Raw genomic sequence first — 14544 nt, 5'->3', positions numbered from 1 at the left:
GTGCGTTTTATCATAACCCATATTTTGATAGAAAAAAAATACTTAATGCATTTACAAAACATTATAAAAGAACATAGAAAACAGCATTATGTACATGTACGCCGAAAATGAAAACCGGAAAACAGCACTTTACATGTACTACACAGAAAATGAAAGCGAAAGTACAAAGTGTTTTCAAACGTAAACAGTCTACATTGACAGTAGTAGGTTCCCGTGATCAACTTTCAAGAAGTTTATCAATACACATAAATCGTCATAGGCTACAAACGGGCATAGTAAACCTGCTTGTATACATGTACGTGACAGGTCACTCGTCTAGCCGCCATGATCAAATATTCGACTCCAGACTGTCCTGTTGTAGAGATGTGGGACAAATCGCGTAATTTCTGCTAGAGGATGGACTCGTTTGACCGTAAGTGTATGCCAGTCACAACAAAACTACGTACAACTCCTGAAATTTCATATGTAGCTTGCCGCACTTCTAAGTGTAGGGTAAATGTTTCGTGTGTGACTTCTGAGTGTCGGGTAAATGTTTCGTGTGTACGTTTTATATGTCAGTTTTTATGTATTGATTGTATATATATAAGTAGCGTTCCAGTATATTGCCGACGTGTCATGTGTGTAAATGTATGTAGTGTTTCTGAATATTACCGACGTGGTTTTTTTATGTAGTGTTCCGGTATATATGAAGTGCTCCGGTATATTGACGACGTGTCGTGTGTGTACATAAATGAAGTATTCCGGTATATTGCCGAGGTGTCGTGTGTGTACGTTTATGAAGTGTTCCGGTATATTGCCGACGTGGCGTGTTAGTACATATATGAAGTGTTCCGGTATATTGCCGACGCGTCGTGTGTGTACATATATGAAGTGTTCCGGTATATTGCCGACGTGTCGTGTGTGTACTTATATGAAGTGTTCCGGTATATTGCCGACGTGGCGTGTGTGTACATATATGAAGTGTTCCGGTATATTGCCGACGTGGCATGTGTGTAGTTAATGTATATTGCCGACGTATCGTGTGTGTACGTATATGAAGTGTTCCGGTATATTGCCGACGTGGCATGTGTGTAGTTAATGTATATTGCCGACGTATCGTGTGTGTACTTATATGAAGTGTTCCGGTATATTGCCGACGTGGCATGTGTGTAGTTAATGTATATTGCCGACGTATCGTGTGTGTACGTATATGAAGTGTTCCGGTATATTGCCGACGTGGCGTGTTTGTACATATATGAAGTGTTCCGGTATATATATATAAGTAGCGTTCCAGTATATTGCCGACGTGTCATGTGTGTAAAAGTATGTAGTGTTTCTGAATATTACCGACGTGGTTTTTTTAGGTAGTGTTCCGGTATATATGAAGTGCTCCGGTATATTGACGACGTGTCGTGTGTGTACATAAATGAAGTATTCCGGTATATTGCCGAGGTGTCGTGTGTGTTCGTTTATGAAGTGTTCCGGTATATTGCCGACGTGGCGTGTGTGTTCATATATGAAGCGTTCCGGTATATCGCCGACGTGTCGTGTGTGTACATATATGAAGTGTTAATGTATATTGCCGACGTGTGTTTTGTGTACATATATAAAGTGTTCCGGTATATTGCCAACGTGTCGTGTAATTGCCGACGTGGCGTGTGTGTACATATATGAAGTGTTCCGGTATATTGCCGACGCGTCGTGTGTGCACATATATGAAGTGTTCCGGTATATTGCCGACGCGTCGTGTGTGTACATATATGAAGTGTTCCGGTATATTGCCGACGCGTCGTGTGTGCACATATATGAAGTGTTCCGGTATATTGCCGACGTGGCGTGTTAGTACATATATGAAGTGTTCCGGTATATTGCCGACGCGTCGTGTGTGCACATATATGAAGTGTTCCGGTATATTGCCGACGCGTCGTGTGTGCACATATATGAAGTGTTCCGGTATATTGCCGACGCGTCGTGTGTGCACATATATGAAGTGTTCCGGTATATTGCCGACGCGTCGTGTGTGCACATATATGAAGTGTTCCGGTATATTGCCGACGCGTCGTGTGTGCACATATATGAAGTGTTCCGGTATATTGCCGACGCGTCGTGTGTGCACATATATGAAGTGTTCCGGTATATTGCCGACGCGTCGTGTGTGCACATATATGAAGTGTTCCGGTATATTGCCGACGTGGCGTGTGTGTACATATATAAAGCGTTCCGGTATATTGCCGACGTGGCGTGTGTGTACAGATATGAAGTGTTCCGGTATATTGCCGACGTGTCGTGTTTGTATATAACTAAAGTGTTAATGTATATTGCCGACGTGTCGTGTTTGTACATATATGAAGTGTTCCGGTATATTGCCGACGTGTCGTGTGTGTATATAACTAAAGTGTTAATGTATATTGCCGACGTGTCGTGTTTGTACATATATGAAGTGTTAATGTATATTGCTGACGTATATTTTGTGTACATATATGAAGTGTTCCGGTATATTGCCGACGTGGCATGTGTGTACATATATGAAGTGTTCCGGTATATTGCCGACGTGGCGTGTGTGTACAAATATGTAGCGTTACGGTATATTGCCGACGTGTCGTGTGTGTACATAAATGAAGTGTTAATGTATATTGCCGACGTGTGTTTTGTGTACATATATAAAGTGTTCCGGTATATTGCCAACGTGTCGTGTGTGTACATATATGAAGTGTTAATGTATATTGCCGACGTGTATTTTGTGTACATAAATGAAATGTTAATGTATATTGCCGACGTGTGTTTTGTGTACATATATAAAGTGTTCCGGTATATTGCCAACGTGTCGTGTATGTACATATATAAAGTGTTAATGTATATTGCCGACGTGTCGTGTGTGTACATATATAAAGTGTTCCGGTATATTGCCGACGTGTCGTGTGTGTACATATATGAAGTGTTAATGTATATTGCCGACGTGTGTTTTGTGTTTATATATGAAGTGTAAATGTATTTTGCCGACGTGTCGTGTGTGTACATATATAAACTGTAAATGTCGAATTGCCGACGTGTCGTGTGTGTACATATATGAAGTGTTAATGGATATTGCCGACGTGTGTTTTGTGTATATATCTAAAGTTTTCCGGTATTTTGCCCTCGTGTCGTGTGTGTATATAACTAAAGTGTTCCGGTATATTGCCGTCTTGTGTTGGTTAATATATAGCCTCCGGGGTATCGCCGACGTGTCTTTTGTGTATTTATATGTAGCATTCTGGTATATCGCCGACGTTGAGTGTTTGTACATATATGTATCGTTCCGGTATATATGAAGTGTTCGGGGGTATTGCCGACATGTCGTGTGTGTACATAGGAAGTTTTCCGGTATATTGCCGACGTGTCGTGTGTGAACATATATGAAGTGTTCCGGTATATTGCCGACGTGGCGTGTTTGTACAGATATTTAGCGTTCCGGTATATATGAAGTGTTACGGTATATTGCCGACGTGTCGTGGGTGTACATAAATGTAGCGTTCCTGTTTATTACAGACGTTTCGTATATGTAGATATATGATATGAAGCGTTCCGGTATATATGAAGTGTTACGGGATATTGCCGACGTGTCGTGTGAGAACATATATGTAGCGTTGTGGCGTATCGCCGACATTTTTTTGTGTACAAATATGTAGCGTTCCGCTATATTGCCGACGTGGCGTGGGAGTACAAATATGTAGAGTTCCGCTATATTGCCGACGTGTCGTGTGAGAACATATATGTAGCGTTATGGTGTATCGCCGACATAAGTGTTAATGCATATTGCCGACGTGTATTTTGTGTACATATATGTAGCGTTGTGGTGTATTACCGACGTGTATTTTGTGTACATCAATGTAGTGTTCTGGTGTATCACCGACATGTATTTTGTGTACATATATGTAGCGTTGTGGTGTATCGCCGACATTTTTTTGTGTACATATATGTAGCGTTCCGGTGTATCGCCGACATGTATTTTGTGTACATATATGTAGGGTTGTGGTGTATCACCGACGTGTATTTTGTGTACATATTTCTTACCTGGTATTTGCAGATATGAAGGCGTATTTACATGTCTTGTTCATATGTAAGATTTGTTTTATGATCATATCTTGATTCAAGATTTTCTGGGCCTAGCACTAGCAAAAGACATTTCTGTTGTGGCATTTGCATTTGTTATCGTTGTCAGTTGATACCTAAAGTTTAAATTTCACGCGCAAGCTCCCAATACTCATGAAATAGCGTAGTTTTGACAAATGGACTGACTCAACATGAAACACATGAGTGTAAACGTACCTTCGGGTCGCAACTGAAAACGGTCACATACATGTATGAGAATGGCGCACCGCCAAAAGATCTTTCTCGAAAACAGTTTTTCCAAAAAAAGTTGTGAGATCATTCATCAATTATCAATTTGCAGCCATATTAGAGCAGAAACGGAGAAACATTTTTTCTGTAGTGAATGTCGTTTAATTTGGTCTCAATTTATCTACAAAATAAATAGATGAAAAATAAATAGTTATAATATTAGCAATGTTTTCAAAGGGTAATGGTTACCACTTCACTTGCTGTAACAGAAACAAAGGGCATGTTTGCTTTAATTGATAAGACAAATATCGATAATATACAACATTTACATAGCGCCCTAAATAATTTGTAAATTACTCTAAAGCGTATAACATCACATGGACAATAGTATTATTATAATTGTTAAACAAAAAAGGGCTTACCATCACCATTGTACATTAAGCAAGAAGATAATCATCTCGATGTGCACATAAATGAATAAATAAATTGTGATATGTACACAACGTCCGTTCAAATAGCCTAAAATGCAGACGTGAAGAGGTGAGAACACCTTTATATCTGGACAATATTACCGTTCCCCACATTCCATTCTGATACCATTTTAACTCGGGGGGGGGGGTTCAAAATCAATGAACGTGAAAAAAGTGATAGAAGCCAAAGATGCATTTCATATCTCACTTCCATATCTCCATTTTTTATTCTATCAAACTTTGATTACTATTCAACATAACATAATTGGAGATAATGTATTATTTTTCAGATTTATGTTTACAACCTATCTCGTTGATTTATAGGTCGGTTATCTGCTTCTTCCTGCACATTTGAACTTGAGCCAAGTATTTCAGTCGTATAATCTTTGTTATGATATTTTTACTTAAACTGATAACAGGTAAACACAAAAGTAAACACACAGTGGCAACTGCATTCTATATATTATGTAATTCAGCGTAAGCTATTCCTCTAAAGGTAGATTTTTTCAGGTAACGTATCGTGTAACCTTTTAAAAAGTGATGACGTCATAACTCCCAATGTTTGACGCGACATTTGTTATTTTAACTAGTGATTGGTCTAAATTGCTCAGCAGCGAAATTAAACGCAATGTTGTGTTTTGTGCCAAAAAAATGTTTTGGTCATTAAAGAATATATAGGTATTGACTTCAAAGTGTTGTCTGAATTTTAAAATTTAATTGTGAGGAATAACTAAAACTAATAAACTGAAGTTATGACGCACACTATACACACTTAATGATAAATAAGCGCAATAATATATTCCATAGCTGTCATTATAACTCATATTACTGCCGCCTAAGGAAAACTATGGCCCGAATACTCTATACAAAACGTTCAACAATGAATTGCATTGATGTTTTATATTGTTTTTGTATATATAACGCCTCTATTATGCAACGTGAGGTTTAAATACACCAGGTTACAAAGCCTTGCAAGGCCTGCATAAACGTGTTTATACCCGCAAATATTGCATATAAGAATAGACAAACCGGTTGAATCGGATACGCGTATCCATTCTAGTTTGATAATATTGCTTAAGGATCCGCGTACCACTGCCAAAATCTGTAACTATGAATATGCATTTTTTTTACCAATTTATAGCGAAGGGCAATGTGAGCTTATGCCGTGGCAAGGCGTTCGTTGTCCGTCGTCCGTCCGGCGTCAACTTTTCCATTTAAACGACTTCTTCTCAATAACCAACAAGCCAAATGTCATGATATTTGGCAGGTTGGTTGCTGGGATGAAGCCCAATAAAGTTTGTAAAAGGAAATGACCTTGACCAATATTCAAGGTCACAGGGGTCAAATTTGTTGAAACTTTTAAACGACTTCCTCTGGTTAACCAAAAGGCCAAGAAGCGTGATATCTTGCTGATAGGTTCCTAGGATGAAGCCTGACAAAGTTTGCGAAAAGAAATTATTTTGACCTATATTGAAGGTCACAGTGGTCAAATTTGTTAAATCCTTCAAACAACTTCTTCTGATGAACCAAAAGGCCCAGAAGCGTGATATCTAGCTGATAGGTTCCTAGGATGAAGCCCAACAAAGTTTGCGAAAAGAAATGACATTTGCCCATATTCAAGGTCACAGGGGTCAAATTTCTTGAAACCTTTAAACGACTTTTCTGATGAACCAAAAGGCCCAGAGGCGTTATATTTGGCTGATAGGTTCCTAGGATGAAGCCTGACAAAGTTGCGAAAAGAAATGACATTTGCCCATATTCAAGGTCACGGGGGTCATATATGTTCAAAACTTTTAACAACTTCTTCTTAATAACCAAGAGACTCATGCTGATAATATTTGGCTAGTGCATGCTGGGATGAAGAGCTGCCAAGTTTGTTCAAATGAATGACCTTTGCCTATTGTCAAGGTCATAGGGGTCAAATATGTTAAAAATATTAAACAACTTCCTCTAAATAACCAAGAGGCACAGGCTGAAGATATTTGGCCAGTAAGATGCTGGGATAAAGGGCTACGGTGTTTGTTCAAATGAATGACCTTCGCTCATATGCAAGGTCACAGGGGTTATTTGTCTTAAAACACTTAACAACAACTTCTCAATAACTTAAGGTTCCAGGGTGATCGGTTGTTCATGTGAATGACCTTGATATACTTTCAAGGTCACATCTGGTCCAGAGTGCATAAATCTTTAAATAAACAAAAGCTTTAGGGCCATTAGGGTGATGTTTGACAAGTCGCATTCTGTAAGGAAGGCTATAGAGTTTGTTCAATGTAATGTCCATGTTTGGCTTTTAAGGTCACATGGGTCAAATGTGTTTTAATCTTTTAATACGTTCTTTTGAATGACTTCAGTCAAGACACTGATATTTTGCCTGTAGCATTATTTTAGTCCACTCTTGAAGTTACAATTGTGAGATTATTACAAGGTGAGCGATACAGACCCATTGGGCTTTTTGTTTTCTCATGTGACCATAGCTTTATTAAATCATTTCTGTACAGAAAACCATACATTGCGAAAAGAATTATGAAAAACAATTATAAAAAAGACAATAAACAATAAACAACATTATTTTTTGTTCAAAAATACAAAGAGGGTATATCGATATTTGCACCCTTGACCCTCGATCACACTGTCGTTGCCTAATCAGCAGTAAATCCATTTTCCTACAACACATTATATACATATATCCGAAAAAAGGGAGGTTACTCAATATATAAAAATTGGAGTCGTATTTTTTGTTGTTTTGTTGGAGAGAGATCCTCAAGTCTAAAGTGGCTGTTGTTAACTCAGCACGATATGCGCATGTTGTACGAACACTCAATTTCATGATCAATGTCCTAATACAGGAGAAACCATAGAGAATTATACAGTGTTTTTTTCGAATATATAGTCAAACCTCCCCTCAATTTCGTTTTGGATGTAGCTGTAGCGCAATTGAGCCAGGGCATTCTGTTGACCAGGTAGCTTAATCGATTAGAGCAAGAGTATATCAATCAGAAGTCTACGGTTCGAAACTTGTTCCAGCCTTGCTGAATCTTTCAAGCTCAGAAACCCCCGCAGGTTCGGTGAAAGAATAGGCCTGTTGTATCTCACTTCCTGTCGGGGTTTTCATCTGTAACCACAATTAATATGCTGCCCAATGCAACATTTCTTTCTACTTCTTAAAAAAACCTGTTTGTTTCCTAGTGACCTGCATGGCAATACCTCATTTTTGGCCTTAGTGGTGAGCGTTCGCCCAAGTTGGGTGAACAATGGGTTCTGTCCCCTGGCCGGTGCATACCAAAGTCCTTAAAATGGTATTTGTTATTCCCCGCTTTATGTGTAGCTTTTAAGGTTATCACAACAACTGCTTTACCCATTGTAGGTATGTGATCGGGTGGAATATTATACTAGAGGAATCATGATTCCAATACATATGGTAATCAGTTAATTATATGGTTAGGAAACATATTTAATATTTGTCATACTGTAAAAGTTCACATTTTTGCGGCAGTCTCGTGGTAACGCTTTTCGTGCTATGATTTAAGCGCTAAATTATGAAAGTGCCTATCGAAATTATTGTATTATTTTTATTCCGTCTTTGCATATTGCCGAGTTATCTTCCCTTGTGAGCAGGTATTGATTGTTACGTCATTGGTTTGTGTGAGAAAATTACGTCGTTTTCTCAAAAATTGATGACGTTCCTCTCACAAACCAATGACGTAACAATCAATACCTGCTCACAAGAGAAGATAACTCTGCAATACGAAAAGACGGAATTGAATATTTTCGGGGTGTACCAATGCATAAATTCGCTAATCTATCAAAATTCGATAATACGCTAAACTTTGAGAATGCTGAAATACGTTCGTTTATAATATGACTTTTTCAATAATATTTCATTTTATACAAAACAATATAAAAACAAAACTGTCTCCCGTTCTGAATATTGAGTCAACACAATATTCGATTGTGACCTCAATTCCGGAGTGATATTACACACGTTACATAAACATAATTTATGTGATGGCTTTATGACACTGCAGAACATGGTATTCATATGACGTCACAACCGAATAGGAACAGTCAATGTGACGTCACGTCATTTTGAAGCAGACGCAATTTTCATCGTTTCAGAGGTGGCTAAGTACAAAATATTCGTTGCAGATCACAATTATACAGTTTGCTTTGTGTTAAATGATAAAAAGAATCTTTCATTCGTTTCCCTTCATATAAGATTTATGAAACTCGTTTACGATTTTTCATTTTTTTCATATGATAAAGGGAATCGGTCATTCGTTTGTCAACATATCTATATTTATGATACTCGTTTTTAATTTTTGAATTGATAAACTTCCTTCAGGATTCCTGTCCCATTGCACTGTGGTTTCACGTAAATACAGTAATTTCCCATTGATTTCGTTTTGGTGATGACTGTTGCTTAGTTGGTCAAGACCTCTTCTGTTGACCTGTTACTCAGTCGGATCGAGGACAATATAGCATTTCGAGGTCCAGGATTTGAATTCTGGTTAAGCCACACTGATTTTGTTTTCACTTCGATCACTCGCTGATTGTTTTTATATTTTTTTGTTTTTATTTATTTGTTCCTTCTCTATTCATTTTGCATAATAAAAACTGCAATGCATACTTTTTCCCTTAAATGGTAATAAAAGCAAAAGTCTTGCTGGAAAATAGTTTTGATTACATAGTTACAGTTTTTGGCAGTGATACGAGAATTCTTAATACACTAATTTGTATACCACAACATTTAAAGACGAGATCAACTGAATTACATACGGTGTTTCTATTACAGAGGGTGTAAATTCAAGCGCAAAAAGGAACTTAGCTACAACGACATGAAACTGTAAGTAGATAATATCCTTCATAGCGACAGGATTTTAAAATGGCATGGGGAAAAGCACCACAAATGTTCACTGGCGATCAGTTGACATCGTTACTCACTGAATCGGAGACATGCGCAGATGTCCTGGATTTCCTAGTTACCAAAGAGAGACAGCAGACAGAGTTGACCTTGAGTCGGCCCGGACTAGCACCTGATTACGTAACACAAATGGTGTTAGTCCTGCTAAAGGCCTCACAGTGCAAGACGAATGAAGTAGGCGTCATAGATCTCCTCACCATCCTGGTTGGTTCAAAGTTCTTCATGTGCGAGCTGGTAGCTACGTCATCAACGTTTACATGCCATACTGAAGGAGAAGACGCTCTCAGATTTATTGATAATTTAGTTGAAATACTTCAACAAGTGCATCGGCTGCTTCCGAACTTGTTCAACAACGCTTTTTCTCTGATTATCATCTTAAAGAAAAAAACAGAAGACATACTTATGACATCTACAGAAGAACAACGACAACGTGTTGTAAAATTGTCAGAAAAGCTATCAGAAATGAGAGACAATGTCATGAAGGTATTAGTGTCGTGTCCTCAAGACGATCCTCGGTTTCCGTTTGAGAGACAAGCCCCACCAGACGACTTCCGTAACATCCCAATACTACCCAGAGTTGTCGATATCTTTTTAAGATCTCGCGGTTCATTTCTACGTAAAAATAAATCACGTGGTGGCTACAACGACCTGAATCATTACTTGGACGTCCAGTTCCGCCTATTAAGAGAAGACTGCATCTGTCCCTTACGCGAAGGAATTACCCAGTACGTGCAAGAGACGAGCACTGGATGCCATGTTCGCCGACTTCAGAACGGCAGACTTTACAGGAATGTAACGGTAAAGAAACATGGCCACTACTTGGAAGAGAAACTATTCGAAGTTACACTTGATAGTCAACATGCCCAGAAAATTAATTGGAAGTCTTCCAAAAGACTTTTGCACGGATCGCTTCTTTGTTTCTCGGCCGACAATTTCCATACAATGGAATTTGCTGTAGTTGAAAGCCCGGACAGACAAATGCTCGCTGAATCATACATTTTTCCTGCTATTTTCCCCACTTTTGCCGAAATTGAACTCAGTACTAAATATACAATGGTTGAATCTTCTGCTTTCTTCGAAAGTTACCGGCACGTTCTAGAAGGTCTGCAGAACATAGAAAAGCTCCCGTTAGAACAATACATCGTTGATTGTAAAAACAGCATAAATCCACCTAGGTACCTACAAAATGATTCGTCAGAATATGACTTGGAGCCAATTGCTTCTGACCGACTCCTGACAACAGCATTGGATACTAAAAGGAAAACAGAGAATAATCTCCAAGTTAGACTACATGACCCTATGAGCCAGTGGCCAAGGGCTGATGTTCTCCACCTCGACCAGTCCCAGTACGTAGCTTACCATGCTGCCCTAACGCAGGAGTTTGTTCTTATACAAGGTCCACCAGGCACTGGAAAAACACATGTTGGCATCCAGATTGTAAAAACTCTCCTGCATAACAAAAACGTATGGAGTCAGCCTTCCAAAACAGAGGAGGCAGGTTTATTAACTACTAGACCACTGGGGAAAAACTCAGATCAAAAGAATAACCAATTGCTTGTAGTTTGTTTCACAAACCATGCCCTCGATCAATTCCTTGAAGGAATTGTTGGTTGTTTTGAAGGCGAAAACAGGGCGCTCTTGCAAAATGAAATTGTGCGAGTAGGCAGTCAATGTAAAAATCTTACAATCGAGCCTTTCAACCTGAAGAATCACAAAAAAGACTTTCACTGTGACTACACTAAACTTGAAAAGCTGAGAAAGACTGCAACCGCGCTACACACTCAACTGTTAACGATCCATATCAGCTTACGAAACCTGCAAACCACAATACTGGAATTCGAGATACTTAGGCCTGTCATGTCGCAAAGGCACGCGGATGCATTCGCCTGTGATACACCCCATGCATCATCTCAAAAACTTTACCAGTGGCTTAAGGCAGGAAAAGGCCCATGGATAAAAAAGGCCAGTCAAGCATACAAGAAATCACTTAAAACAACAAAACAACCAAAGCATGACCACGCCAATCGACAAAATGCAGTTAATCAGGATTTCATAGACACAGAAGCCGATAAAGCTGAAGAAGAGATCCGTATCGACGACGACGACCTTCATTTAGCAACCCGTTTGAAGATTGGGCTTGATATCAAGGAGGAAATTCAAAATATCCTGAAACCGAAACATGAGTATATGCCACAAATAGATGACGCATTGAAATCGTTTTTGAAGCAGGAAGCAGACATCACATTGTCGAAATTGTGTTCTGTGAATATGATGAGAGCAATGGAAGTCAAATCACTCCGTGGTAGTCTGAACAAGCTCAAGCTAGAAAGACGATGGAGGCTGTATCGTTTCTGGGTTGACACATACAAGAAAATGCAACTTGAAAAAATGCCGCACGTAGAAAAAGAACACTTGCAAATTATGAAAGATTACAAAAAAGAGAAAAAGGAATCAGATGCGAGAATTTTCAAAAAATCAACAGTCATTGCCATGACGACAACAGGTGCCGCACGTTATCATGACATTCTCCAAGAAATTGGTCCAAAAATCGTAATTGTAGAAGAGGCTGCGGAAGTGTTAGAGGCCCACATTGTTACCGCTCTCAGTCCAAAGTGTGAACACCTCATTCTGATAGGGGATCATAAACAACTAGAGCCGAAACCTTCAGTCATGCAACTGGCCATGAAATACAACCTGTCTCTTTCAATGTTTGAACGCATGTTGAACAACGGAATTGAAAACCATTGTCTACACCGGCAACATAGAATGCGACCAGAGATATCAACACTTGTTCGGGATATATACCCTGTTTTGGAGGATAATGAAAATGTTCTGGATTATGAGCATATCAAGGGAGTGAAAAAAGACGTCTTCTTCATAAATCACAACCGTCCTGAGGATTACACAGATGACATTAAAAGCTATTCAAACATGCACGAGGCACAGTTTATCTCTGAGCTGTGCAGATATTTGCTGAAGCAAGGTTACGAGGGCACTCAGATTACAGTGTTGGCTGCCTACACTGGTCAGATGTTTTCTATTCGTCATTGCATGCCAAAAGAGGAATTCAAGGGCGTCAAAACTGTTGCCATAGACAACTTTCAGGGAGAGGAAAACGATATAATTCTGCTGTCACTCGTCCGAAGCAATAAAGAAGGAAAGATTGGGTTTCTCTCCAGGTCGAACAGGATATGTGTCGCTCTCTCCCGAGCCAAGAAAGGACTGTATGTCATTGGAAACTTTGACATGTTTGTTGCGCGCAGTTCACAATGGTCACATATTGTGAGCAAAGTCAAACAAGCAGAGCAGTTCGGTGATTCCCTGCCTCTTTTTTGCCAAAACCACCCACATGAAGACGGTGTACAGGTGACAGCATCTGCAGACTTTGCCAGAGCACCTGATGGCGGATGTCAGATACCGTGTGGATTCATACTACCGTGTGGTCATTCATGTCGTCTGGCTTGCCATCCAATGGACAGACAACATACCGCATATGAATGCAAAACAGTATGTTCTGAGACTTGCCCTAATGGTCATCCTTGTAATAAACCATGTCATCTCGGGAAGGTATGCAACTGTCAAAAATTGATGAAGAAACCTCTTCCTTGCGGACATGTCACAACTGTGCGGTGTTGTGAATTTTCGGAAGTTTGTGTTTGTTCTGTCTTTGTGAATAAAGTTCTCCCCTGTGGTCACCAAGCTGAAATGAAGTGCCATGCGGATCCAGCTAGGAACTCTTGTGAAGTTTTAGTCACAAAAATACTCGTGGACTGCGGACACACTGCAGAATTGCCCTGTTCGAACGTAAACTTCGACTTTAAATGTCAACAGAAAGTGTCACTTGTTCGTGGGGAATGTGGACACCGTTATCAAATTGCCTGTCACGAAGATTCAAAAACATATCAAAGCGAAAACTTATGTCAGGAACTCGTAACAAAAACATTCCTGTGCATGCATGTTGAGGAAGTGATGTGTTGTGGTTCTCAATATGCTAACTGTATAAAGCCCTGCACCTTCCAATGTCATCATGGGCACTCTTGCGGCAAACTGTGTCACTTTCAAACTCCCTGTAAGTGTGAATTTCTAGTTGAGAAGACATTGCCGAAATGTGGTCATCAATTGCTGATAGAATGCCACTCAGAAGACGACCCGGCGTGGTTGCAAGTACCCTGTGAAGAAATTGTTTCTAAAGTAATCCCTCTCTGTGGTCATTCACAAAACATGAAATGCAAAGAATCCCCTCAGACGCAACAATGTCAGGAAATTGTTCTCAAAAAACACCCTCTGTGTGGTCACATGGTTGCGATGATGTGCTCATTGACCCCCTCACGCTCCATGCAATGCAAAACTATCGTGCACAAGACACTCGTCTGTGGACACAAACAAAATCAGGAGTGTTCAGCAAGCAACGTTACGTGTACTGTGAATGTATTAAAGACCATTCCATGCGGCCATCAACAGCTTGTCCCTTGCAACAAAATGGACGCCCCAGTAACTTGCATGAAGAGGATAACAAAGAAGTTTCAGAAATGTGGACATGTAACAGAAATGTTCTGTTGGGCATCAGCACTATATCTGCATTGTCTCCAGACAATTACTTTAACAAAATGTGGACATCAAAAGACGGTTTCTTGTGAGAAAAACATGCATGGAGTTGAAATGGAAAAAGCTGAAAGATTATACAAATGTAAGTTGACATGTTTTACCGAAGTGACATTGCATTTTGCGTGTGGCCATTCTGAAACGACTCAGTGTCATTTGTCCGAGACTGTGCGACAATGTTCAAAAGGATGCTGTCCTCACATCTTATCATGTGGACATCCCTGTACTGGAAAAGACGACGACTGCTCAAAGAAT

The 14544-nt window shown here is 39.6% G+C and overlaps 1 protein-coding gene across 1 annotated transcript; it reads left to right on the top strand.

Moving 5' to 3' along the window:
• Nucleotides 1-203: 203 nt before the first annotated feature.
• LOC110454512 (NFX1-type zinc finger-containing protein 1-like) lies at nt 204-14533 on the top strand (the record flags this gene model as incomplete). The annotated part of the gene is made up of 2 exons (XM_021504045.1): nt 204-412; nt 9559-14533. A coding segment is annotated over exon 2 (4885 nt), but the record flags the coding sequence as incomplete, so codon positions are not given.
• Between the last annotated feature and the right edge of the window lie 11 nt (nt 14534-14544).

The sequence above is a fragment of the Mizuhopecten yessoensis genome, unplaced genomic scaffold, assembly GCF_002113885.1.
Source record: "Mizuhopecten yessoensis strain PY_sf001 unplaced genomic scaffold, ASM211388v2 scaffold7903, whole genome shotgun sequence".
NCBI classification, from domain to species: Eukaryota; Metazoa; Mollusca; class Bivalvia; order Pectinida; family Pectinidae; genus Mizuhopecten; species Mizuhopecten yessoensis.
This window is presented reverse-complemented; position numbering and strand designations above follow the sequence as displayed.